General features: G+C 43.4%; 1 protein-coding gene across 4 annotated transcripts in view; it reads left to right on the top strand.

The window, feature by feature from the left end:
* Nucleotides 1–27,220, top strand: part of sipa1l1 (signal-induced proliferation-associated 1 like 1) — a 128,853-nt gene that overhangs the window by 77,093 nt on the left and 24,540 nt on the right. For all 4 annotated transcript variants that reach the window (XM_033648515.2, XM_033648517.2, XM_078173905.1 and 1 more), the window contains 8 exons: nucleotides 244–1,834; nucleotides 2,105–2,327; nucleotides 4,398–4,528; nucleotides 8,100–8,288; nucleotides 10,546–10,720; nucleotides 12,525–12,628; nucleotides 13,534–13,691; nucleotides 23,284–23,863. In XM_033648515.2, the coding sequence (XP_033504406.2) occupies nucleotides 386–1,834; nucleotides 2,105–2,327; nucleotides 4,398–4,528; nucleotides 8,100–8,288; nucleotides 10,546–10,720; nucleotides 12,525–12,628; nucleotides 13,534–13,691; nucleotides 23,284–23,863 (3,009 nt within the window). In that variant the 5' untranslated portion in view covers nucleotides 244–385. The remainder of the gene's footprint in view (nucleotides 1–243; nucleotides 1,835–2,104; nucleotides 2,328–4,397; nucleotides 4,529–8,099; nucleotides 8,289–10,545; nucleotides 10,721–12,524; nucleotides 12,629–13,533; nucleotides 13,692–23,283; nucleotides 23,864–27,220) is intronic.

Below are 27,220 nucleotides of genomic sequence, written 5' to 3'. Positions count from 1 at the left end.
CAGAGTGGAGTATTCTGAAGTGAAGTCTTAGGTTTTATGCTCACATGAATTACTTGTACATTTACATTTACCTCATTATTTGAAACTTTGGCCACATTTCATAAGAACATCCTTCATTGTAACACTATATATAAGACAAAATATGGAAAAGCATAATAAGGCGCCTTTTACATCATTTATTGACCATTGATTATTCAGCATTGAGCCTTGTTCATCTTTTCTCTTTTTTTGCTCTTTCTGCAGCACCAAATGTGTCCGTGAGACCCTCTCGTCACTTCACTCAGCGGGCATTATGTTGACCCTAATCTAAACCGATCAGCAAGCCATCCCTACCTTTCCCTCCCATCTCCCATCTCCCCTGCCCACACCCTTTCCCATTTCCATCATGACCAGCCTGAAGCGTTCTCAGACGGAGCGCTCTGTTGGGGGCTCAGTGCCGGCTTCTGATGAGTTCTACACCCGCCGCCTGCGACTGCCCAATGGAGGGGCACCTCCACCTCGCAGTGAGAGCGCCCACATCTCCTCTTCCTCCACCACTGGCACGAACCCTGGGGTCCCCAAGATGGGGGTTCGGGCTCGTGTGGCCGATTGGCCCCCAAGGAAAGATGGAGGAGGAGGAGGTGTTTGGCATATCACAGTGGAAACAGACTCACCCAGCTCTACCAATACCACCAGCTCTTCTGGATCAGGTAGTGGAGATAGAGAAAGACTTGGAGGAGGTGGAGGTGGAGGTGGAGGAGGAGGAGGAGGAGGAGGAGGAGGAGGGGGAGGAAGTGGTGGTAGTGGTAGTGGTGGCAGTGGAGGCGGAGGGGTGTCAGCCGTCACAGCCCACAGCAATCTGTCAGCCAAGCTGGGCCACCTGATAAGCCCGCAGGACTCATCCATGCTGCGCAACATCCACAACACACTAAAGAACAAGATGCAGAGCAAGGGAAAAGACAATCGCTTCCTGTCACCTGACGGCTATCTGGGCTCACCTCGCAAAGGCATGAGGCGCATACGCCAGCGCAGTAACAGTGATATAACTATCAGTGAGCTGGATGTGGACGGCAATGAGGGTTGGTCATTCTCCGGGTGGACACCCATGCACCGTGAGTATGGCAGCACTTCATCCATAGATAAACACGGTGTTTCAGGAGAGAGCTTCTTTGACATGCTAAAGGGATACCAGTCCTCTGAGGCCCCTGATCAGCGAAGCCCAGCTCCAGAGAAGCTAACAGAGCTACTCAGTGTGGCCCCGACAAAGCAGGCTGCCCTGGACCTGCCAGATGGACCTTTGGGTCCAGCCAGAGGTAGTCCTGCCAGTCGGCTGAAGGAACGAGAGAAGCACTTGAAGAGGAGGTCAAAGTCAGAGACAGGGGGAGAGTCGATATTCCGTAAGCTGCGCAGTGTGAAGGTGGAGGGTGACACATCGAGGGGTGGCTCAGATGCAGAAGATGGGGGGAAAGGGGATGAGAGTGGTCCACCTCCCAAACCCTGGGCGTGCCAAAAAGGCTTCTCCCATTTTGATGTCCAGTCCCTACTCTTTGACCTCAATGAGGTAATCCATAGTCGGCAATCTGGGTCCAAACGCAAGAACACCACTACCGGTGCCTCGGCTGCTGCCGCCGCCTCTGCTTCGGCCACGTCCTCCCTTGCCTCCAATCAGAGTGGACTGTATGGGTCACCCTGTGGCTCACAAGAGGAGCTGAGCAAGGAGGGGACAGGAGGACACGGTACCAACCCTGCCTTGGACCCTGGTGATGACAAGAGCAATGACTTGGTGCTCAGCTGCCCTTGTTTCAGGAATGAGATTGGTGGAGAGGGTGAGAGGAACATCTCTCCTGCTAAACAGGTAGGTTTTTTGCAAGAGTAGGATGAGTAGACTTTATAAAACATTTATCTGGTTGTTCCTGAAAAGACAGCTGTCTGAGGCTCCTGAATTTTAATCATAAGACTGCAGCCTGCAATATTACTTCCTGAACTTTCTGGCCATTTTAAAAACACCAAGATTGAAGATACCGTAAAAGTTGATTACTGCATGTTCAAGATGCACTGAAGATTAAATATAACAATATGGTTGTCAGCTTTCTTGCTTTACTTTTCCTTGTCTTCCATCCCTCAGCAGGGCAGCATTGGTAGCGGTGGGAGCTCAAGCAATTCTTCTGGCAGTACAGAGGAAGGACCTTTGGATGCCACCCTCACTACGCATTTTACTAACGCTGGGGTGGCTGTGTTGGAGGCCCCCAAGGACGGGCCAAGCCAACACTCTGACAGGTCCAAACGATACATTGTGGAACATGTTGACCTTGGCACCTATTACTACCGAAAGTACTTCTACCTCAGAGGTGAGCAAAACAGGATAGTATGTACTTTTTAAATTGGTTGTTCTGGACTTGAACACTATGAAGTATTGATGCAAAACCTGGAGCTTGCATTCCATTAGAATAAAGAGAAAGGTTGCCAAGCAGTGGCATTAATGAAGTTCTTATTTTTGTGCAAGGGTAATTTTTGTGTCAGGATTTACATCCCTCCCACACATGGAGCTTTCACACTGCCACATGGTAACTTGCTACCTCCACTCTACTGCCTTCCCCTAATTTTAAATGACTGGAGGTAGCAAGTTACCATGGAGCTTTCACACTGCCACATGGTAACTTGCTACCTCCAGTCATTTAAAATTTTGGGAAGGCAGTAGAGAGGAAGCCATTTTGAACATGGTAGTAGAGGTACGAGGTGGTCACTGCTTATGTGAATGCGCACAGGTTTTGCTCTGCTGCTCTGAGTTTGCCGTTTTGAACTTCTAGCGTTAGTTGCCTGGCTTTGGAGAGTCAAACAGCGGGCATCAGGGAAGCAGAAAGAAGACCAGACAAAGGAGCTGATGATGTTGGTGTCTGAATACTCCGAGTTGTGCAACATGGTGCTAGCAACTTATAAGGGCAATTGGAAGAAAAACTGAGCCTGGGATAACATTTCTACCACACTTAAGATCACTGGTAAATTGTCCAAATACACTCACTGGCCACTTAATTAGGTACACCTCGCTAGTACCATGTTGACTCCCTTTTGGCCTCAGAACTGCCTTAATTCTTGGTGGCATAGATTCAACAAGGTGCTGGAAACATTCCTCAGAGATTTTGGTCCATATTAACATGATAGCATCACACAGTTGCTGCAGATTTGTCAGCTGCACATCCATGATGTGAATCTCCCGTTCCACCACATCCCAAAGGTGCTTGAGATCTGGTGACTGTGGAGGCCATTGGAGTACAGTGACCTCATTGTCATGTTCAAGAAACCAGTTTGAGATGATTTGAGCTTTGTGACATGGTGCGTTATCCTGCTGGAAGTAGCCATCAGAAGATGGGTACACTGTGGTCATAAAGGGATGGACACGGTCAGCAACAATACTCAGGTAGGCTGTGGTGTTTAAACCATGCTCAGTTGGTACTAAGGGACCCAAAGTGTGCCAAGAATCCCCCACACCATTACACCACCAGCACCAGCCTGAACCGTTGATACAAGGCAGGATGGATCCATGCTTTCATGTTGTTTACACCAAACTCTGACCCTACCATCTGAATGTTGCAGCAGAAATCCAGACTCATCAGACCAGGCAACGTTTTTCCAATCTTATATTGTCCAGTTTTGGTGAGCCTGTGTTTCCTCAGTTTCCTGTTGTTAGCTGACATGAGTGGTACCCGATGTGGTCTTCTGCTGCTGTAGCCCATCTGCTTCAAGGTTCGATGTGTTGTTGGTTCAGAGATGGTCTTCTGCATACCTTGGATGTAACGAGTGGTTATTTGAGTTACTGTTGCCTTTCTATCATCTTGAACCAGTCTGGCCATTCTCCTCTGACCTCTGGCATCAACAAGGCATTTTCACCCAGAGAACTGCTGCTCACTGGATATTTTCTCTTTTTTGGACCATCCTCTGTAAACCCTAGAGATGGTTGTGTGTGAAAATCCCAGTGGATCAGCAGTTTCTGAAATACTCAGTCCAGCTGGTCTGGCACCAACAACCATACCACGTTCAAAGTCACTTAAATCACCTTTCTTCCACATGTCTACATGCCTAAATGAATTGAGTTGCTGCCACTTGATTGGCTGATAAGCTGTATGTGTTAATGAGCAGTTGAACAGGTGTAGCTAATAAAGTGGCCAGTGAGTGTATGTAGAAATCTTTGATAATGTTAGTGATTTCTGTTGTCTTGCTACAGTATGATGCTACAAGGGCGGTTGCCGCGTGATGGTGTGAAAGCAGCTTTTCGTCAACAGAGTTCAGCTTTAAAATGGGCAAAGTGGCAAAGCTGCCCTTGATGTTTCTAAGTTCTCCACTTTTCTGTAGTTTCCTCCTGTCTTTCACATCATTCCCTTCTGTCAGTCGCTTCCTCAAATCCTGTTCCTCCTCATTCCTAGAACACTGGAACTATCTGGGGGTAGATGAGAACCTGGGCCCGGTGGCAGTGAGTCTAAGGAGGGAGAAACTGGATGAACACAAGGAGCATGGCCAGCAGTACAACTACAGAGTCATCTTCAGAACGAGTGAGGTACATTAAAATGGACACATGACTTGTGCTTTGTATACTGATTCATATTGTGTTTTATCAGCTTCATTTGCTTATTGTTGTGTTCGTGCACTCACCAGGATGTACTGTATTTGTTGCTCTTCCCTCTGGAGCCACGATCGTTCATGTGAACAAATGTGTCAATATTTAGTACACTGTGTACTTAGTGATGTCACTGAGAAGCTCTTATGTATTTGATTTGTGTGGGTGTAAAAACGTATAAGATCAGGACGCAGCCTTGCTGATAGAAAAACCCAGCTGGAGGGATCCATTGTAAAAGCTTCATCTCAGTGTTGTCAGATACGGCTCAAGACCTTGGATGCCTCCGCCTCCATTCCTTAACACCACCACAAATGATTGCATATTTGATTTAATTTGTAATCTATTCTCCCAATTGTTCATTCACGACGCTCAATCTGCAGTTCACAGCAATAGGACATCTCGTGAATCCCTCTAGGCTCTGCTGCCATCCCCTCCTATAGACACACTAGAGCCAGGGATCCATGTCCTCATTCCCTGAGCTGAACGCCCACCTACCATCTTTGTCAGCCTTCATCTGTGAAGGACCAAGCTCTGCCATTTCACAGCTAAATGAGACTAAAATAGCGCCAAAGGTATTTGAGCAGAGAAGGGAAAGCATTGCTCTTGTATTAAAGAGCACCATGAGTAATAGCCCTACCAATCTCTTGGGATGACGCACAGCCTACAGGCTTGTGTTTTCCCCTATTTTCTTCCCTTCTCTCGATTCCCTCTTTCCTCTCTAATTGCTTTTTTCAGACCAGGGAGCTGGGCAGGTATGGATATATATATGTGTGTGTCCGTGTGGGAGTGAGTGGGATGCACTGATGTTGAAGAGGTAAGTCCGGTGTCCACTGAGGACAGCTATTGTCCTCTCTTCATGAGAGTATTTCTCTTCAGTTTGTGTAAACCTGAGGGTCCTGGCACCGACCTTGGGCCTACTGAACACTATGCGAAGACACACAAACACTGTAAGTGATTCTTAAGAGCCATGGGAGCACTAAGGGTATCCAGCTGTGTTTATTTGTTCATGATGGATATTCAGGTCCTGGTCCTTCTGCAGTCCTCTTGATTTATTCATGGATGCCCTCCTCGAGTTTGTTTTAGCCTCAAGCCCTGAGAGTCTTCATAGTGGAAACTACAGCAGCAAAACCTACATGCATTCTTTCTTCCTGCTTAGCCAGACAGTTTGTTTTTCCCTACACCAGCAGAGAGCATGGACTGGCAGAATCCATTTTTAGCCTGGGTTTTCCAGAGAAAAGGCTGATTTCATGAAGCCCATGATGCATCGATGGCCATGATTATCTTTTGAATAGAGACCTCTTATGCTGGTGAGCTGAATTTAATTGCACAGGCCTTTAGGCCGCATCACAGGCTTCCTTGCAGTTTTCCAAACATAGACTTAGTAGTGTTCTTCTGGTGACTGGACAGCTAGTTCTGCTTGTGTTGCCAGCTATAAGGGCATTTCGAAAGAACAAACACACTGCACAGAGCAAAAAGAGAGGGACCCTGACAAAAATGTTAAGAACTCAAAGAAGAATTATCTAAGCAACAAACATCAATAAGCCAGACTAAATCCATTTCTGTTATTGTGGCAAAGCATCTGCAATACAGTATAATATGCTCTAAAGATAAAATCTCACTGGGGAGTATTTGAGTGTTCAACATATTGTATTGAGTCATTGTGATAAAAAAACACACAGAGGAAAACATCAAGCATTTTATACCCCACTGATGAATTAAGAAGAAATTAGGAAATGGCATTCTTGTAGTTTGGGCCACAAGTGCCCTTTCATTCTTCCTGACCGCCAGACAGCGGTGCTTTAGCCCTGGATATCTCCCATCTTATGTATGTGTAGATTGAGTCACCTGTGACCATGCAATGACGTAGGGCGTTCACACTCGTATAAAACCCCACAGAATCTTCTCACCCAGACTCCGAGTGACAGACAACTCTGGCAGTCATCCAGAATTCATAGAACCGTGGTTACAGCTGTAACTCTCATTTTTTTTGTGCAACAATGAGTTTTCACTCTATTTTTTTTTTTTAATGTATGACTTAAATAATTAACCATGGAACCACGCAACTGCCACAACGAACCAAGACCAAGACAATGCAAGTCGCCAAAGATATGAAGCCTAACTGAAGCTCAAGGAGAGTCAGTTAGCTGAAAACACCCTGCAGCCACACTGCTGCTATATGACATGCGTTATGTGCTGCCCCTTGCACCAACAGCAAGCTGCAGTGTGTCAATGGAGGACCACACACAGTTATGCCTACTTTTACTAAAACATCTGTACTTCCTTTGGATTAGCCTATAACCATGTGTAGACACCCACTAATTAAACTTATTTTTTTAACTGAAGAACCAGGCAGTTCCTTTTTTGCCATTGTCTTTATAATGACAGGATTGTAGGTTGCATAACTCAGGATATTTCTCGACTTCATCAACTAGTCTCTTCTCATCCATTCTTCAACAACACATGAGAGGCAGTGACAGCAAGAGGTGAGGAGAGGGAGTGGAGCTGCTATGGGAGCTTGGATAGCTGCTTGAAAATAGGACAGTGGTGTGAAGTGGTGTCGCGGTGGCCCATCCACAAGTGCCGGTGTGCACCTAGCTGCCACAGGTGTGAGGGGTTGTACATAGAAAATAACAGGGGCAACTGTGACTGCCATCAAATTTTTTTTCAAGCCTCTGTGCCTTCAATAGCCATGCCTGGAGGCATTATGTTCTCTCTCCTGGCCATTACTCAGTGTCATATCTAATAACAAGCTAATATTTTGTCTTGCTGAGGACACAGTTGTCACATATCTAGCGTGATTATTAGGGATAGTGATATATTTTCACATTTATCATCAGTAGTGCTGTGGTTAGCACTGTCACCTCACAGCAAGAGTGTGCAAGGTTTGAATCCACTGGCCAGCCAGGGCCCCTCTGTGTGGAGTTTGCATGTTCTCCCTGTGTCAGCGTGGGTTTTCTCCAGGTACTCCAGCTTCCTCCCACAGTCCAAAGACATGCAGGTTAATGATTGTCTGTAGGTGTGAATGTGAGTGTGAATGGTTGTCTGTCTTATGTGTCAGCACCCTGGAAAGGTCGCCCAATTAGTCTATGATACTGCTTTTAGTCAAAGGGTTAAGTAACTGATGGGATCGCATGTTAACAAAAGCTGATACTGATACGAATTTGGGCTGCGATGCACATTACCCTACAATTTTATGTCCTATACATGTTCTGTGTGATTCCTTTTTTGTGGTGGGTTAATACAAAAACAAAACTAACAAAAAAAAAAAGAAAACTATTTTGACACACTGCGTTTAGTATCAATGTATTTTGGCATTTAGGCAACAGTATAAGGTGTAAACGTCAAACTACAGTATCGTATATTTGACTCATTATTTTTAGTTGGTATTGAAGTCATTTCCACAATTTGACAGTGAATGTTTTTTTAATAAAAACTCAAGAAATCAGTTGTTTTCCTGATGCTTACATTTTCTAGTTTCTCTTCCCTCTCTCTCTGGTTGTGCTGACTGCAGCTGAACACCCTGAGGGGCTCCATCCTGGAAGATGCAGTACCTTCAACATCCAAGCACGGTTTAGCTCGAGGCCTGCCCCTGAAAGAGGTGCTGGAGTACCTGGTGCCTGAGCTCAATGTGCACTGCCTGCGCCTGGCACTCAACACACCTAAGGTCACTGAGCAGCTAATGAAGCTGGATGAGCAGGGGGTAAGGAGACACAGTGGCTGGGTTACGTTGAATAATTCCTTTGATCGTGTATATTAAAAAACTTCCTTTTTTTTTTTTTACTGCCGTCCATTTAGTAAGAAAGACAGTCTTCCCAAGGCTTAATATTGTCATTATCATTCTCAGAAATGTGACATTATCCAGTACTATGTACAGCAAATTATTTTCATGATGTGTTTTATGAATCATTTTATGTGTAGGTGTCTCATTGTAAAGCAGAATTATTTAGTATTAATTTTATTTCTGCTTAATTTATCCGTTCACGCCCACAGACTATTATGTGGGATTTAAGTGGAGAAACACCCTCACACATCTGCCCACACACAAACACACACCTCGACCTTAAAAAGGAGAAAAACACAAAACAAGCTCTTTGATACTCGTGCTCCCTGATGCAATCATCAAAAGCTGAACCTCTGAAAATGCCAACATGATTTCTCTGGAAAATGGCACAGTGATCACTGCAGAACAACCCAAGGTGGTTATTCTTAAAATGCCAACATGAGTTCTGCCTAAAATGTCAACATGGTTACTCCGACATGATTTCCACACAGTAATATACGTACAGTACAGGCCAAAAGTTTGGACACACCTTCTCATTCAATGCGTTTTCTTTATTTTCATGACTATTTACATTGTAGATTCTCACTGAAGGCATCAAAACTATGAATGAACACATGTGGAGTTATGTACTTAACAAAAAAAGGTGAAATAACTGAAAACATGTTTTATATTCTAGTTTCTTCAAAATAGCCACCCTTTGCTCTGATTACTGCTTTGCACACTCTTGGCATTCTCTCGATGAGCTTCAAGAGGTAGTCACCTGAAATGGTTTCCACTTCACAGGTGTGCCTTATCAGGGTTAATTAGTGGAATTTCTTGCTTTATCAATGGGGTTGGGACCATCAGTTGTGTTGTGCACAAGTCAGGTTAATACACAGCCGACAGCCCTATTGGACAACTGTTAAAATTCATATTATGGCAAGAACCAATCAGCTAACTAAAGAAAAACGAGTGGCCATCATTACTTTAAGAAATGAAGGTCAGTCAGTCCGGAAAATTGCAAAAACTTTAAATGTGTCCCCAAGTGGAGTCGCAAAAACCATCAAGCGCTACAACGAAACTGGCACACATGAGGACCGACCCAGGAAAGGAAGACCAAGAGTCACCTCTGCTTCTGAGGATAAGTTCATCCGAGTCACCAGCCTCAGAAATGGCAAGTTAACAGCAGCTCAGATCAGAGACCAGATGAATACCACACAGAGTTCTAGCAGCAGACCCATCTCTAGAACAACTGTTAAGAGGAGACTGCGCGAATCAGGCCTTCATGGTCAAATAGCTGCTAGGAAACCACTGCTAAGGAGAGGCAACAAGCAGAAGAGATTTGTTTGGGCCAAGAAACACAAGGAATGGACATTAGACCAGTGGAAATCTGTGCTTTGGTCTGATGAGTCCAAATTTGAGATCTTTGGTTCCAACCGCCGTGTCTTTGTGAGACGCAGAAAAGGTGAACGGATGGATTCCACATGCCTGGTTCCCACTGTGAAGCATGGAGGAGGAGGTGTGATGGTGTGGGGGTGTTTTGCTGGTGACACTGTTGGGGATTTATTCAAAATTGAAGGCACACTGAACCAGCATGGCTACCACAGCATCCTGCAGCGACATGCCATCCCATCCGGTTTGCGTTTAGTTGGACGATCATTTATTTTTCAACAGGACAATGACCCCAAACACACCTCCAGGCTGTGTAAGGGCTATTTGACCAAGAAGGAGAGTGATGGAGTGCTGCGGCAGATGACCTGGCCTCCACAGTCACCGGACCTGAACCCAATCGAGATGGTTTGGGGTGAGCTGGACCGCAGAGTGAAGGCAAAGGGGCCAACAAGTGCTAAACACTTCTGGGAACTTCAAGACTGTTGGAAAACCATTTCAGGTGACTACCTCTTGAAGCTCATGGAGAGAATGCCAAGAATGTGCAAAGCAGTAATCAGAGCAAAGGGTGGCTATTTTGAAGAAACTAGAATATAAAATATGTTTTCAGTTATTTCACCTTTTTTTGTTAAGTACATAACTCCACATGTGTTCATTCATAGTTTTGATGCCTTCAGTGAGAATCTACAATGTAAATAGTCATGAAAATAAAGAAAACGCATTGAATGAGAAGGTGTGTCCAAACTTTTGGCCTGTACTGTACATGTGTCGCCCCTTCTCATTGCCACGATCTCTGCTCTCCCCATAGTTGAGTTTCCAGCGGAAAGTGGGGGTGATGTACTGCATGGCAGGCCAGAGCAGCGAGGAGGAGATGTACAACAACGAATCAGCCGGTCCTGCGCTGGAGGAGTTCCTGCATCTGCTGGGGGAGAGGGTTAGACTCAAAGGATTCACCAAGTACCGGGCCCAGCTGGACACCAAGAGTATGTACATGCACAGAAATCGCAAGTTGATGGTGTTTCACTGACACTAAACTAATGTCTGATCCACAGCAGCAGGGTAAACAAGCATGGGCACACTGTGTAGAAGTTCTTAATGATTAAAGGAGGCTTGTGTTCAGTCGCCCAGCAAGCATTGGATGGATTGTGTTATACAGGAGGTGATAAACCCCTGAGACATGGAAATTCTGACCAATCAAGAGCAGCTTTCTCACACAAGGCATTTCGTCTGGTTCACTTGTAGATGCTGCTGCTGTGAGAACACAAATCAATTCTGTGCAATTATGCAACTTTGGGACAAAATGAGACCCTGATTCAGACCAAAGCAAGAGAACTCTCGGTCTAAAAGCACCCTTAAAGTCTGGATAAATTAAAATTAGAGATTTCTTCTAAACACAGTATACCTGTCGGAAAATATTTCTTAAAGCGTGTGAAAGGACTGTGAGCTATACGATGCTGCATTGTTGGGTTAGACCGATGTTTTTGGGAAGGCCTGAACTCATGCCATCCTCCTCCCCTACTATATAAAAACTACCTTACTACCAAAGTTAGAGTACATAACATAGGTGCCGTGTCATAATAATTTTATACACTTGCTGATTTTCATTCAAATGTAGATGGTAGGTTAGTGATACATTTGTCTGTGGTGTGAAACTCATAACACATTTATTTTGCTTTACCTTGACTTTAAAGCATTTGGTTTTAATTCACTACTTTGCTGTTGGTATCAGCCTTGCAGTGTTCACATTGCATAGTCGTGCTACGTGCAACTTTCAAGCCCATTTTTTGTCCTTTTGCAGTGTTAATTACTGGGGCCCAAGATGTTTAAAATGCTTCTGAGACCTCTGCTTCTCCCTTCTGTCCTTCACCCTCAGTCTGCTTTAATCCCTCCTGCTTCCTCTCAGTGACTCTTCTGTTTCCTCTCTGTGTACCACCTTAAAAACAAAAGTTTCTTTTATACTGGACGTGCGACAGATGGCCTTTGGTGTCAGATTAGTCTGCTGGAGAACTGATCCCCTATGTGTCTCCTTTTTTTCTCCTTTATCCGACCACTTCTGCATTGATGGCCACATCATGTCTGCTTTGATATTTAAGTCCGTGCTATTCTTAGATCAATTAAGTCATCTCCCATAATGCTCTGTGAGACAAAACCTCCCAGTCACTTCTTGCAGGACATGTAATAAACCTTCAGTGGCCTCACGTAAATTAAATACAGCCATGCGAAGCACTCCCTATAGAAGGAGTGTAATTAATTGCAGTAATCTAGCCAGGTTAAGTATGGTCTTTTAAACACCTTGTGACTGTTTTGTTCTCTGAATAGAGCACATCAAAAGACTGTGGAGGTGGTTATTAACATGCAGTGGCTCTCTTTAGGGCCAGAGCCTGTTAAGAGCTCAGTGAGCACAGGGCCATCTGATTAGCCTTTGCAACAGAGGAAGATGGGGAACATAAAGATTGTGTTTGCTCATACTTGTTCTTCATACTTGTTATACTTCGTCAGTTGACTGTTGTCTGTTAGTGTTCCTGCATGTGTTGTGATCAGTTCTCTATATGTGACAGCAAGAGTTGTTTGTGGAGAGGATGTTTATGGTTAAAATGCTATTTTATTTTGTAAGCTCTAATACTGAATACTGTTTTTACACTGACAACATTCTTACTTGGGAATTTAAATGGGATGTGGACCCAGAAACGAGAGTGGCTTAAAGTCAGTTAGAGTTATAACTGCATTACAGTGATAATTAAGTTGTTTCTAACATGAGACATTGACATGTAATTTTGTCCCCCCCAGCTGACTCCACGGGCACCCACTCCTTGTACACCACTTACAAGGACTATGAGATCATGTTCCATGTGTCCACCATGCTGCCCTACACACCCAACAATAAGCAACAGGTAGGTGTCAACACACTGAAGTCTTTATGTCCATGAGCAAGTTGTAGTTATTTGTTTATTTATTATGTCATTTCCTTTTTATTTTTGAAATGTAGATCAATATACAAGCAGTGAGACAGAGAGAGAAAGAAAAAAAACTGACAAAAATGAATAAATTAATAAATTGATTAATAGATAAATAAATAAAAACTAAATAAATAACTAAAAATGAAATAAATAAATAAAATTAACAAAAAAAGTAAAAAAATCACTACACACTAAAAAGACGTTGTAAAAAAGAATCTTGTATCACAAATAAAGCCTCCTCACCCTCGTTTTCATTGAGACTAGTATTTAAAACACTTGTGCGTATGAGTAGCACACTTGAGCAAGAGCATGTGTTTGAACTCTGTTGTGCATTCAGTTAAGTTGACAAGGCGCGTTACTCGTCCATGTTTGACACTGTTTATGCAGAAGTGTTTCAAAATGAAAAGTTCAGTATTTCCCAAACACGTACTTTTGCTTTAAGGAGTTCAAACACATGCGCTGGCTCACGTGCACTACTTGTATGCAGACGTGTTTTTAAATAGTAAGGTTTTAGCTGACATGCATGTGTTTGGGAAATACTGAGCATACAAGTGGATAAATAAGACTTGGATTATAATACATGAGTTGCATGAGAGTATGTAAACTGATGTTTTGATATAGTTTTCTTGTTGTTAAATGTGCCCCTCCTTTACTTTACTTTGATTCATCAAGAGTGTTCGCTGTTTTTGGATTCTCTGTGCACACATGAGGCATACAAAATTCAAGATAACACAGGGTGAATAACTGATGCACAAGTGGTCATTTTTGAAGTAAAGTATTTCTTTAGTATCACTCAACGTCTAATGCCAGTTTCTCCTGCTGTCTTTGTGGTCTTCCAGTTACTGAGGAAGCGTCACATTGGGAATGACATCGTGACGATCGTGTTCCAGGAACCTGGGGCACTCCCCTTCACCCCCAAAAACATTCGCTCACACTTCCAGCACGTCTTTGTGATCGTGCGCGCTCACAACCCATGTTCTGAAAACAGCTCCTACAGGTGAGATCACATTAAGTCATTCAAGGTACAGCTTCAGTGAAATGCAGTTCTATTGGTTTTTTTCAACTTGTGCATTGCAGTCAAGTTCTTTTTTGCCTCTTTACCCAAACATTGCTGCTCTGTTGGGCTTCTAGCTGTCCTGTAGATTGTTTTCTAGAGCTCTCAGCCCCAAAAGTGCTAAGTCAGTCAAGTTTAACAGACAGTACAGGGGATATCTACCTTATGTTACATGCCCTTTAAGCTATACTGTGCAAGATTTTCCTAAAAAACAATGTATAGACTCAATTATCCCTCTCAATCGTCACCTATGACCCACTATATCTTCCTGTATTTCTTATTTTCCTCTTATTTCACTATGTTTGGGATGTTCCTGGGCACAGTGCACAGGTGAGGTCAGGACTTAATAAAAGGTAGCGACCAGGTGCCACACGGTAAGCAGCTCACCTCCAAGAGGAAGCTATGAAAATTGTGGACCCAGTGCCTCACAGGAGGGTGTATGTGACTGAGAAACAGATTTAAGGAATGCCAATTACCAGACCAATTACTCAGCTGATGGCTTTTGAAATCACTTAACAGCTAAATTCAGTGGTTCATGCTGATTTTCTTTAAGGTGGTACAATGGAGCTAGACTGAAAAATGGGCTGTAAATTGTCAGTTTTATAGCATTTTATTCACCTGCACAGTTAAAAAGGTTAACTTAATGCATTTTTGTTCATATGCAGCGATACCTTTAAACATTTAAAGCGTGGTTTGGTAAAGTGTTTCTGAAGTTTGATTGTTTCTTACAACAGGTAGTTGTTTTATAATCATCTCACATTGAAACCAGTGCAGCAGATGCATTTTAAAGAAGAAGTCCAGATGGATTATTTGGACGTTGTTTTACCTGAACTGCGCACATGACTTCTTCATGAATCACTCTCCGTCCCTGCTGAAACAATAACGCTGTTATCTGTTGCTTCAAATGGTTGCACGTCTCTCAGTGCGTTTGCATTCCATCACTCCCATCATACAGTAGGCTGTGAATGTTGAGAGCCCTCTCCACAGCTCACGATTTATTACCACATTGTCAGAGACGTGTGATATGAAATACAATGTGCCAGCCTGCAGTCATTTTTAAGAAATAATGAACTTTCTGCCTGCTCAGCTGTGAAGGACATTTCATTCTCTGTTTATTCCTGCCTCTGTCTTGTTATCTAGTTTCTGTCATTCTCTCTTATCTTGCTCTCTATGACTCCTCCTCCCTCTCACACTAATGGCTGTTTTAATTGCTGTCTGAGCACATTGTGTGAGGTCTTAATTGTCCCCCATGGGGCTACTTCGTTACTGAGCAACCACACACACACACATACACACACACACACACGCGCGCGCACGAACAAAGAGCCCAGCAATAGAGAGAATATGGAGCAAATGCTGTTTACACGTGCCGTCTGTGATTCACAAATGTAAATGAAGTTTTCTGAAGTGAGATCTAATTCTTCACACACACTATAGAGGTGAAAGATCAGGTTTCTGAAGTAAATTTACGATTCATAGTCACCACAGGGGATTTGACTGAGTCATAATGTATTAAGTAAGGATGACCTACATGCTTTGAAGCTGCCGTGTGTGTGTTTTTGGTGGACATTCACACACACATGGGGCAGGGAAATATTGCACAGTTTATTGTTGTATTTAGTACGGTTCTGCCCTCTGAAGCAGCGGTTCCTTTTTTTAGAACCATGGCAACCCTTCAAAGGAAATGCTCTGTCATGGCACCCAGAGCCACCCAACCCCTGGTCTAGCACTGTGCTGGAGAACGGTCCGGCTGAACCCGTTATAATTCTGCAGTAAAGTAAAAAACACTCTTGGTTATTTGTATTTCTTTAAACCTATAACGATGGTGCCCTTGCAGCATAGTGTCAGGTAGGGGTGGTAATCACCAGAGGACCTATGATACAATATTATCATGATACTTAGGTCACGATCCGATATTATTGCGATATGCTGAGTATTGTGATAAAAATATATTGCAATATATTACCAACTGCAATTCTTTGTCAACATCAGTTTTACCTTATAAGATAAAGTTTATAGTCTGTGTTTAATCATTTTGGCAACACCCATGTTTGAAGCTTTGTCTGTTCCAACCACATCCCCCATTCTTGTGATTTTGCAGGTCTGCAATGTTTGCTCCGGTGTGACTTTCATGTACTGTTCTAGTTCAGAGAACGTGTGACGGCAGTCGCCAGTCCTCTGTGAGATAATGCGCCATTATTGTCACATATGAATCCACTGACCTTCGGCGTCATAAGTCAATGCCACCCTTCCTGCTGTACTCAAAGATCTGTCAACTTCATGCTTTGTGGAGCTTGGGTGCAGCTGTGTGGGTGAAAAAACGTGGTGACGGAGTCACATACAGACAGAGTGTTCTTAGCATGTCACAAAGCCTTTGTTGTTAACAGCGCTGTATGAACGCAGATCTTAGCACATGAAGTAGGTGATGGACTATGTTGTTTTCTTAGCTCTCTCAGAGTTGGATGGTAGTTTTGTCGTGCTAAGTGTGTCCAGTGTTGGTTGATTTTTCAGCGAAGCAGGTTTAGTGTTAGTTTGGCCATCAGCGGCTAATGCTGTCTCTGGATAGTGGCATGTGAGGTGAGCCCTCGTGTTCGTTGTATTCCCAGTATTTTATGCTCATATGACACTGCTTGCAAACTGCATGTGTCTTAACCAAGTCCCTCTTTTCTTCTGTGTTTAAAACTGCAAAATTAGTCCAGACGTTTGATTTAAACACGGCACATTTCTGATTTCTGTCTCCGGTGCCTGTAAAGCTCTGGGTAGCCAGGCACTAAAATGATCAACTTCTCCTCCATATTTACCACAGACTGATATTTAAAGAAGAACAGAAAGGTATCTGCCCACTGTCATTGATTGTTTCTCGTCACATGACATGCGGTGCACGCTGCTGCATTTTGTGTTTATCTCAGGGCGCAGCCGTCGCACCCTGAAAAATAGGTACTCGGGAACGTGTACTTGAAGTGACAGCATTGCTCTGACGTTTGAGCGCTGCACGTCTACATTGAAAACACTGAATTTTAGCGCCGCAAAAAGGCGGCATGTGTACGGCCCCTGCAAGAGCAGTGAGGAAAATGTGGCGCAACTTGGGGGACGCATACATCTGCAACACGACTGAGGAATGGGGCCCAAAAAATCATTTTATAACTCAGGTTGCCTACTTTCAGCAGGTTCGATCAAGGAATATTCAGGTGGAGGTTGAGGAGAAGGAGGATTTAATTGAGGATTAAGATTGCATGAGCACAGAGAGAGAGAGCAACAGTGTGGAGACAGAGAGGGAGGACAGGTCAGCCCCTTTGGGTGGTCTCGGTGCCAAATGCAAAACACAGGCAGAGAGTGGGGCTGCAGCCAGGGAGGTACCTCCAATGAAGAGGAGCAAGGAAGTGAATGTGGGGCATTCACATGCATCAGACTCAGTGTGCAAGCTTTCTGTGCATTTATGGATTTCAAAACATATAAGGAAAATATGGACATGGTGTCCAAAGGCCTTTACCTCTGTTCAGATGTCTGGAGCACATCACTGCATATTCCCCGGCCAAAGAAGCAACTACACAAACCTAAATTCTGTATAGACTGTTTCATTGCTATTCTGTTGCCAGGGCAACAGCTTTTGTCCCTGTTTACTTCCTGTCAGCTAGTGCAGTAACAAACATTTCAACAGGGAATACAAAAGTATGTTTATGTTGTCAGGTTTGAAACAGTGTATAAGATAAATGGTTTGTGCTTTGAGGACCAGTTGTCACAAGTAGACGAAAACACATTGTGCGTACCTTCCCCACATCCACACATAGGCATACAGTACACCTCTTAGCCACCCACTCCAACAGGTATTGACATGTTCTTTTTCTTGCCCTGCCTCAGTGGGCAGCAGGTCGTGGATACTGGAAGAGCGGAGCTGCCCACACACTGGATATTTATAAGACCACAAATCACTGAAACCACAGGAATGTGCTCTTTCATTTCTGCTGCCAAACCTCCTGCCACGAGGATCATACAGCAGCCACACAGCACCATGGCACTACACGCTCCTTTCCCTCTCTCCTTCCCTGGCTTTATCACCTTCACCCTCTTTTCTCATTCAGTCTCTCCTTTTCCTCATTCAGGTTTATTTTATTGCCTTTTCCGTCTTGTTCTGCGGCTTTCATACCTCCACCTCTCTCCCTCCATCACTTCTCTGTGACCTGCATGAGTCACAGGTCTCTGGTCGACTGACTCACAGGTGTTTGAGATCAGTACAAGTGCTTTTAGAGCTCCAGTGTAATGTATTGAGTGATGTTTGTAGTGATGGAGAAGAATAAGAATAAAAGGTCACATTTTATTTTAACCATTTATTCAGCCTGCTTAAAACCACTTCAGCTGCTCCTCTCCGAAATACTCTGCATGATTCATTTGTCCCCTACAGGAGAGCAGACGAGTGTTGCGTAGAGTCTTTGTTGCTTAGATTATACTTTATATCAGCTGTCAGTTTAAATTAAAGATTTTATATGCTAGTATGGAGCAAGGTGAACATTAGTTAAAAGGAAAAACTGTTATTTTTTTATCTTGGTTTTTGTTTTGTCGACATTCTCAGCATTGTAATTACAGTGTAAGGAGAGAGCAGCTTTTCAGTGCAATACAACCAGCCCAGTTGTTGAGGAAAGCAACAGCAACAAATGTGTCTTTTGCAGCATATTAACACCCATAATTCGTGCTGCAATGACACCTGCTTACATCTGATTTTCAAATAATGAATAATGTAGAACTTGTTTGTTGTATATTGCCATATTCAGTGGCATATTAAACCTGCATTAACTGTTTTTGGTCACAAGGTGTAAACACAACGCTGAAATTTTATCACTTTTTAAGTTGATATATGGCAAACCTGTTCGCAGACAGTTGCTTATTTGCACATCCAGCAGATTCAAAGCAACATTGGAATTTATTTGAAGAACTCTTTCTGCCCACCTGATGAATTAATTAAATGAAGTCCAATATTAACAGTCTTTTTAGCAATGATTTGGTCACCACCATATCCTGAGGAAAGTATTGTTCACTTTAGCTGCTAAATGCTCCACTGTGTTCACCAGAGAGTTGCTAACTTTGCCATTTGGTGCTGGGCAGGTAGTATGCAGTGGGTTTTTGAGCTTTTCCTTCAAAAAACCTGCCTCCTTCAGGTGGAAACAACAAAGATGAAAGCAGTGACAGTGAATTGAAACAGTAAAGTCACAGGCCAGAATACCAAAACAATGAGCTGACACACATATACACCTCCGCAGGCCTCAGGGGAACTATAAACTACTTGTATTTTATTTATTTACTTTAATTCATTTCAAGGGAACCATGTACAGTTTGAAAAATAAATGTCATCATTTGATGCACTGTACCAGATTATAGCTTTAAGCTATTTCACATCTGTAGTCCCTTGCCAGGTCAAAACAATGACAAAACAGCACAATAACAAACAGTTCAGAGTAAAAACATATTTCAAAGTTATACAAGGGCTCATCACTGCAAGGTACATCCTTCACATGTACGCACTCATGTGATCCATTGTTAAAGGACTACTTGATACTGATTTTCAACCAGCTTTGTATCATAACAGTGTGAGCAGTATGTGTAAATGAATGATGCTAAACTTCCTCCATCTTTCCAGCACCCTAATCTCCCTGCTGTCTCTAGGGCTGTTGCTTGAACTACAGATTGTACTTAGCATTTTTGTATGGCCGCCATCACGGACACAAAGAGTATTGAAGGAGCTTGAGAGAGAGACCTGCCCCCCACCCCCACTCTGAAACTCAGATCAAACTGTAAAACTAAGCAGTGTTGATTAAATATGAATCAAGATTCTGATGCTGTATTGTCCACGTCTCACCTAAAATGTCCTCAGAAACACATTTTAGTGCACTGTTTGGCTGTAACATGAGAAATTGAGAACAGGAAATGGGCACCAAACTTTTTTACTCTCAAAATGGAGGCTGAAAAATTGGATAAAAAGGTAAAACTGAGCAGTACTGATCAAATATGAACCAAGATTATGTTACTTCATTGCCCATTTGTCACCTTAAATGTTTTCAGAAACATATTTTAGTGCAGTGGTTCCCAACTGGTCCAGCAATGGAGTCCAGATTTCTCCTTAGTCATTAGTTCAAGGTCCACACAGCTGAATACATTTAGCATCATGTTTGTGTTTGGCCATGTTGTCGATCTTGTTTGCTCTGTCATCTTTCGTCTCTATCAAGTAGCTGTCCATTCATTTACTCAGTTTGCAGCAGAAAATGGCACTTCAAAATAAAAGCTCTGTGCCAGAAATTCACTATACTTCAAAATAAAGTCAGGTTTTTTTTTACAAACGTGACACACCATTTAACTTTAATTTGAGATTGTTTGTCACCAGCCGGCCGCCACATTGATTCCTGTGTCAAAACGGCCAAGCTTGCATTACATCACCCACCAGTGAGTGTTCATTGGTCTTGTGTGGCCCAGTGCATTCTGGTAGTTGTAGGTGCTATTTGGGTCTTCCTACTGCATTGCACAGTCCTGCACGGGTCCAGTTTTCAAGATCCACCCCGACCCGTCCCGGCGACGTACAAACCCGCACCCGAGCCGCAAACCCGCGCATCAGGCCAATTAGTAATTCAACGGGTCTTGAAACACGACCCGCAGCCCGACCCGTAACCCGGATTTAAAGTAATCATTTTGGGTCATATTGGCTGAATATTGAACAGCATATCGCCACAGTTAAGGTGCCAGTAAGTAAACAACGACCTGAATGAAGCAGCTCTCACAATAAAAACCTGACTTCAGCTCCATCATCAACCCTCTGTTTTTCTCCCATACGAGTGTAAAAGCACTCGTTTGTTACGTTTAATGCTTTTAAACTTTTAATCTATGTAAAGGAACTTTACATGTGTAATAATAGACTTACTTTCAGTCCAGAGCGACGTTCAGCAGTTACGAGCCGTCATGTGTTTTTAGAATCCATCGAGGAGAGAAGTAATCCATCAGGGAAACGCTTCAGAAATATTATAAAGTGATAGTTGTACGTTTTATCCACTTATTTCTCAAATACCTAAATAATTATTTACTGTTTTGGAAGCGGCGCTTGTTAGACGGTGGCAGCCATGTTAATTCTGTCGTCCAATCAAAAATTGTGTTATTAGATGGTGAAACGCGTGTCAACAGCTGAACCAATGACCGTTGCGAAATAGCGGAGGCGATCCTCAGAGAGTAAATAATGACCAAGATAGTTATCTGTAGTTTACCGAACTAATGACTGATGTGTTTATCTAAAACCCGCGATCCGACCCGCATGTTATTTTTTCCACCCAGATCCGAACCGGGGAAAAAATGTTTTTTATAAAACACCCGCAAATCAGCTGTTTTTGCGGGTACCCGACCCAGTGCAGGACTCTGCTGCATTGACGTCCCATTCTTATGAAAAGACTGTCCTTCCAGCAGTGAAATACTAATTTTATATATGAAAATATGGATCACAGCCGCTTTAACTAAAAGGTAGAACATTCAGGTACTTATAATGCTTTTTGTTCATCCGATGGGAATTATCTGTAAAACAGCTGGGGAAGAGCATTTACATCAACCTGTGGATCCAACTACAAGTCCAATATGTATTACGGCATTTACTAATGTTGGCTTTTTAAGGTATTAAAAATCCAAATTACATACCAGCACTTACATTTACATTAAAAAAAGTTCTAGTCATTGCATTGCAGTCTGTGGTGCACTTATGCTTAACTTTAAATTCAAACTACAAAAGCTTCTCAGAGTTACAGGGTAGTACAGTGATGCTGTCAACCTCCAGGGACAAAATAGTCTCTTTTCTTCTCACTTTTTCTAACGTGACAAAAGCACATTAAAAAGCATCAAACAGTGAGCAACCCTAAAATGTATCAGATCAATTATGAATTGACTGTAATCCAATTTTTATTCTGACTGTTTGAATTATTCTCTATGAAGGTAGTAATAAGGTTCACATTGAAAACACGCAAATACCTTCCCCCGTACCTGCAGGTATGTTAATGCTAGTATGTTTATGTATGACCCTCCACCCTCACCCTCCTTCCCTACTTCTTACTTATGTCCTTGAGTTCAGTACAAACGTCATGTGGGAAATGCAGCATTTTGACAAACCACTGCAGCAACCGTTGAGGGTATTCCCAGCATTTATTTATCAACACAGCACTATAAAAGTCTGTGTTCGCTCTCCAAGGTAATTTCAACCAGAAAAAAAAATGTTTCTTCTCTTACCTCTGTCTGGCACAAACAAGAACAGGTGGGAAATGAGGTGTCAACAATTTGACGGTTAGTATAATTGAACACCACACGTCTCCAGTGAGGACGTTACGTCTCCGAGGTATGTTTAGAAATATGTGGGTGACATTTTGACTTTAGTTGCTTATTAGACAAAGCAATTAATCCCGGTGTCACCATGTGTGCTGATGCATGTCAGCGGGGAGGCGTGTGGGATGAGGGCTCACAACTTCCGGTGCTGGTAATTATCACCTGAGAGAGGATCTGTGATTGAACTCATTTGGGTCAGGACGAGGTTGAGACCAGAACAGGTGACCCATGTGGAGACATTGTGCTTTTTGGTCATATAAAGGCCATTTCAGGGCACTGCTCACCTTTTTTTCTGTCAGCTGCTTCAGACTGAGACGCTCAATAGATCAGGTTGTGTCTGTTTGTCTCACATAACAGAAAAAAAATGCAGTTTTTTCCAGCAAGCAATAATTTCCCTCTCCTCTCAGAGTCTCCCACACAACCTTCCTCTTTCAGCCACATTTTCCTTTTCCCTCACTCTGGGTTTTGTGGGGCTTTGAGCAGGAGATTTGGAATAGTACTCTCCCCTCGTCCTCCTCCTTGACTCTCCTTCCTCTCCATGGCTGCTCAGCTGAGTTCCTGACATACCAGACGGGGCAGACAGCCTCAGATTGCCATTCCAGGGACTTAATCAAAGGAAAGAGGGGTTTGGGGAAGGTAGCTAGAGAGCAGGAAAAACAGGGAGATAGAGGACATGGGAGTAAAGTGCATGGCACAGGATGAGAAAAAGGCAAATATACATAGCCTCGACACAATAGCAAACTACACAGATGAAGATAGTGGTAGACAGAAGACAGACAGAGACTGGAAGTAGGTCTGTTGTCTTTTCCATTTTTAAATTCACTCTAAATGTTTTTGTTTTTATCCTGACAGATGATGCACCAGTCAAGAATTGTGCCTTTTATGTGGAGTGAGCAAACAGCATGGGGCTTTATATCAAACACACACTCTGCAGAATCTGGCAGCATTTCTGTTTTTTCTTTTGCTTTTAAATCTTAATGACATAAATACTTGCTTGGATGTGATGTGAATTTCTAAGGAGATTTACAGTGTAATAAAACACTGAATCTAAGCCACAGGATCTATGATATCTAAATATGAAACCCTTACGAAATATGGAAAATTGTTGGTCAATACTGGAACAACTGATTTGTTCACCATCGATTCTTCTCTCCCCCCACCTTCCCTTCTTCCTCCTCCTCATCTGCTCCTCTCCCTGCAGTGTGGCTGTCACCCGTTCCAAAGACGTACCCTCTTTCGGCCCCCCCATCCCAGAAGGCGTGACCTTTCCCAAGTCCTCTGTGTTCCGGGACTTCCTGCTGGCCAAGGTCATCAATGCAGAAAATGCTGCCCACAAGTCGCACAAGTTCCGCGCCATGGCCACTCGGACTCGCCAGGAGTACCTGCGCGACCTGGCTGAGCGCCACACCACCAGCACGCCCATCGACCCCTCAGGGAAGTTCCCTTTCATCTCCCTAGCGCACAAGAAAAAAGAGAAGAGCCGGCCGTACGGAGGGGCAGAGCTGCGCAGCCTGGGCGCGGTGACCTGGCTGGTCCACGTCGAGGATCACGGGACTGGAGGGGAGTTGGAGGCCCTTTTGGCCATCTCCAATGACTTTCTCATCCTATTGGACCAGGAGGCCAAGGCGGTGGTGTTTAACTGCGCCACTAAGGACGTGATTGGCTGGACGCTGAGCAGCCCTGCGTCTTTGCGGATTTTCTACGAACGGGGAGAAAGTGTGTCTCTGAGGAGTATCAATAATAACACTGAGGATTTCAAAGAGGTCGTCAAACGTCTGGAGGTAAGAAGACGCATGCTCTGATACATTTCATATGTGATATGATTGTTTGCTCAGCATGCTGAGATAATGAAATTCTAAAAGCTGTTCCCACCTGTGTTTTAAAAGTAGTTATTTGATCTATTTTTACAGTTATAGCAATCATTTATATTTGTTGGTTTTCCTGCCCTCCTAGGTCGTGAAAATCTTCAAACCAGTTTGATATTAAGGGTGCTTTCAGACCTAGAGTTGTCTTGCTTTGGTCTGAATCAGGGACTGATTTTGTTACAAAGTTGCATAATTGCCCAGAGTTGGTTCATGTTCTCACGGCAGCAATAACAAGTAGATCAGATCAAATGCCTTGTGTGAGAAAGCTGCTCTTGATTGGTCAGAATTTCCATGTGGGAAAAATCCAGGAAGTAAACAGAACGTTTAAGAAGAGTTCACTTGCAAGATAAATGTGACACTTTCTAATGTCACAATGGAGGGACAACTACGCAGGTTGATTTTAGCGCTGCTCATCGTGGACTATATTGCTGTCATTGTTCATTTTAGTCAAACCATACAGTTTGAAAACGAGGCGCGGCTCCAACTAGAAAACAATGTTTTGATGCATTGGATGTGCTGAATGTGCATATTAAGGCAGTATGGGAGGAGGCGTGAAAGCACCCTAAGAGCTGGACCAGACCACTACACTGAATTTTATACTATTAGGTGTTGCACTTGAGTCAGCAGCTGCTTCCAAGCGGAGCACAATGACGTTAAGTCCAACAGCCAATGAGCATCAGACTATGTCGTCACATCCCGTAACATCACAGCTCTCTGTCCACACTGAATTCATTAAATATGGACTACTGTTCTGTCATATAAACCACATAGGCCTACCTGGCTGTGTACTCAAGATCAGACCAGAGATGTAACTGATGTACTTCCTCTCGTGCTGTTTTAGAAAACACACATTTCATATTGTGATGTACTGGAAATGACATACTGTATAGCCAACAGCAAGTACCCTAGCTTGTTGCTGCAGGGTCATATAGCTCACCAGAAACTTTCAGCTCTCTGACGATCTCCTTCCAGCCAGCTGCCACCTTATTCAGGTTTTTGTAGTGAAATTAGAGGACATGGTATAAATAATTCCTCATTTTAACTTCATGAATCAGCTGTTAGTAGTCCATTGGCGTTTCAGAATTGCATGACAGGAATAAATAAAAACATGGCGCCTGACAAAAGTTCAGCTCAGAACAACACACCACGTCGCTAGAGGCCAGTTAGGACACCCCTTTCATCAGTTTCAGATCCAAAATGTTGCCTTATTGGTGCAATTTTAGTTTCGCTGAGAGGCCGTTTCCACGTACACAGTGATTTTGATAAACGGAGACATCTTCCTTCGTTTGTGCCCTTCGTTTACACGATTTCTCCTCTGAAAACGAGTCTTTCTAAAAACTCCGGCCAGAGTGGAGATTTTGGAAAACTCCGGTTGTGCGTTTACATGTAAACTGAGGTAAACGGAGATAAACGGAGTTATAGGCAGCCGAAGTCACAGTATGCGCCGGAACTTGCACCTGTGTCAAAAGTGCGACCTATGTTGCTATGGTAACAATGGATACATAGAAGGCTTGAGCTTCTCGTTACACTGCCACCTACAGGTTTGGCATGCTCTTGTGTATATATACACGGGTAAGTGTAAACGCAGATCTTTTTGAAAACGGAGACGGTGAAATGTCCGTTTATGAAATTAGCCGGCAACGTGTAAACGGCCTCTGAGAGTCTAACTCTGCCATGTCTTGTCTTGTCACCCCAAAAAAACACATGACCTTTATACAAACTGTCACTACTCAACGCTGCAAAATGAAAACAAACTCCATGTGGTCTAATAAAACCCAAGAGTGGCTGAGGGGACAAACATCCATTCATTCATGTCAGCAGACAAGCGCTGAGAAACCAAATCAATGGACTAAAATGCTGCTGGCTACCATTGATCATTTACCTGGCCCACTCACGGTCTCTCCTACTATTTACTGCTGGTTGTCAGTCTGCCAGAATGACAACGTTTTTGTGTCTACATGCCAAAGCTGCTGTCTCATTACTGGTCTCAGCTTATCGAGGGAGTTTCAGAAACACCTCTGGACAACATACTCCTAATGGCTCATACACCTACACATACAGTGAAGTGGTGCTAGCTCTTCCTTAGCTGTTTCCATGGAAACTGGTCAGGAAAAAAAAGGTGTTTTCTTATGCAATCATCAGTGCTTTAGAATACATTCATTTCCCCAGCCTCTCCCCACCTTCAAACTGTGTGTGCGTGTGTGTGTGTGTGTGTGTGTGTATGATGGTTTCTATCATGTATTTATGTAACCTGGATTGAGTCCACCATCTTTGATTTGCACACATGCATACAAATACATTTTAACACACACACACACACACACACACACATCGTGTTTTGGCCCAGGACTCAGAAATGTATCACTTTCATGTTGTATTTTATGCATCTGGCGTTAATCTTCAATCAGCTGGACTACCTCGGTGCCAGAGAGAGGAAGAAAAGCGGCCTTGGGCCACTCGCTTTTTTGGAACTCCGTCTCTGTCTCTGTCTCTTTCTCCTCTTTTTTCCTCTTGTTTGCTCTTTATCATTCCCTTCTCCCTTGTACTTTCTTCCTCTCCCACGCACACATTCAGAAACATCAGAGAGCATCATAACAATTCCTATCAGGTGCCAGTCTGCAGCATGATTTATTCACGCATCCTTGTGAGTTTGACTTCTATAGAGCTCTTGCTAACGCCCTGTTCAGGCAAAGAAGTGCAAGGTGCCCTGAAGCTGCCAGGAGCGTCATTAGAGGGAGGAAGAGACGGATGAGTTTTGACTGTCCGCATGAAAAAGTAGTCGGGAATGAGGACTGGCTTCACCAGATACTCTGTAAACTCATTGGTTGCCCTCTGCAGCCTGACAGGTGATCCTGGCTGTTTTTTTTCTTTTGCTTAAAAAATTTACCTGTTTTCAACTTTTCCACCTCCCTGTGATAAAGAAGCACAGCCACATCACAGCTTTCCCCCGCCCGCCTGAATGCTAAGAGTCACATCCTTCCATGAAAAAAACATGAAGTTCAAAAGTGTCTCTCATAAGTGACGCATCTCTGTGTGAACACAGCCTAAAGTGTCACAGCAAGAGACACACCTGCTTTCATTTCTGTCATCTGTCAAGTGTGTGTGTGTGTGTGTGTGTGTGTGTGTGTGTGCGCACGCATATCTAGCGAGAGGTGTACCGCCTATGCAGGAACGCTAATCTTTATTTATGGCCATAAATCTCTCAGGGATCACTTAAGTTGTTAAAAAAAAAATCTCTTCTTCAACTTAAAAGAGGAAACGTGTAGAGATGCA

This window comes from Epinephelus lanceolatus, chromosome 13, assembly GCF_041903045.1.
Source record: "Epinephelus lanceolatus isolate andai-2023 chromosome 13, ASM4190304v1, whole genome shotgun sequence".
NCBI lineage: Eukaryota > Metazoa > Chordata > Actinopteri > Perciformes > Serranidae > Epinephelus > Epinephelus lanceolatus.
Note: the sequence above shows the minus strand (reverse complement) of the source record. Positions and strands in the feature narration are given on the sequence as shown.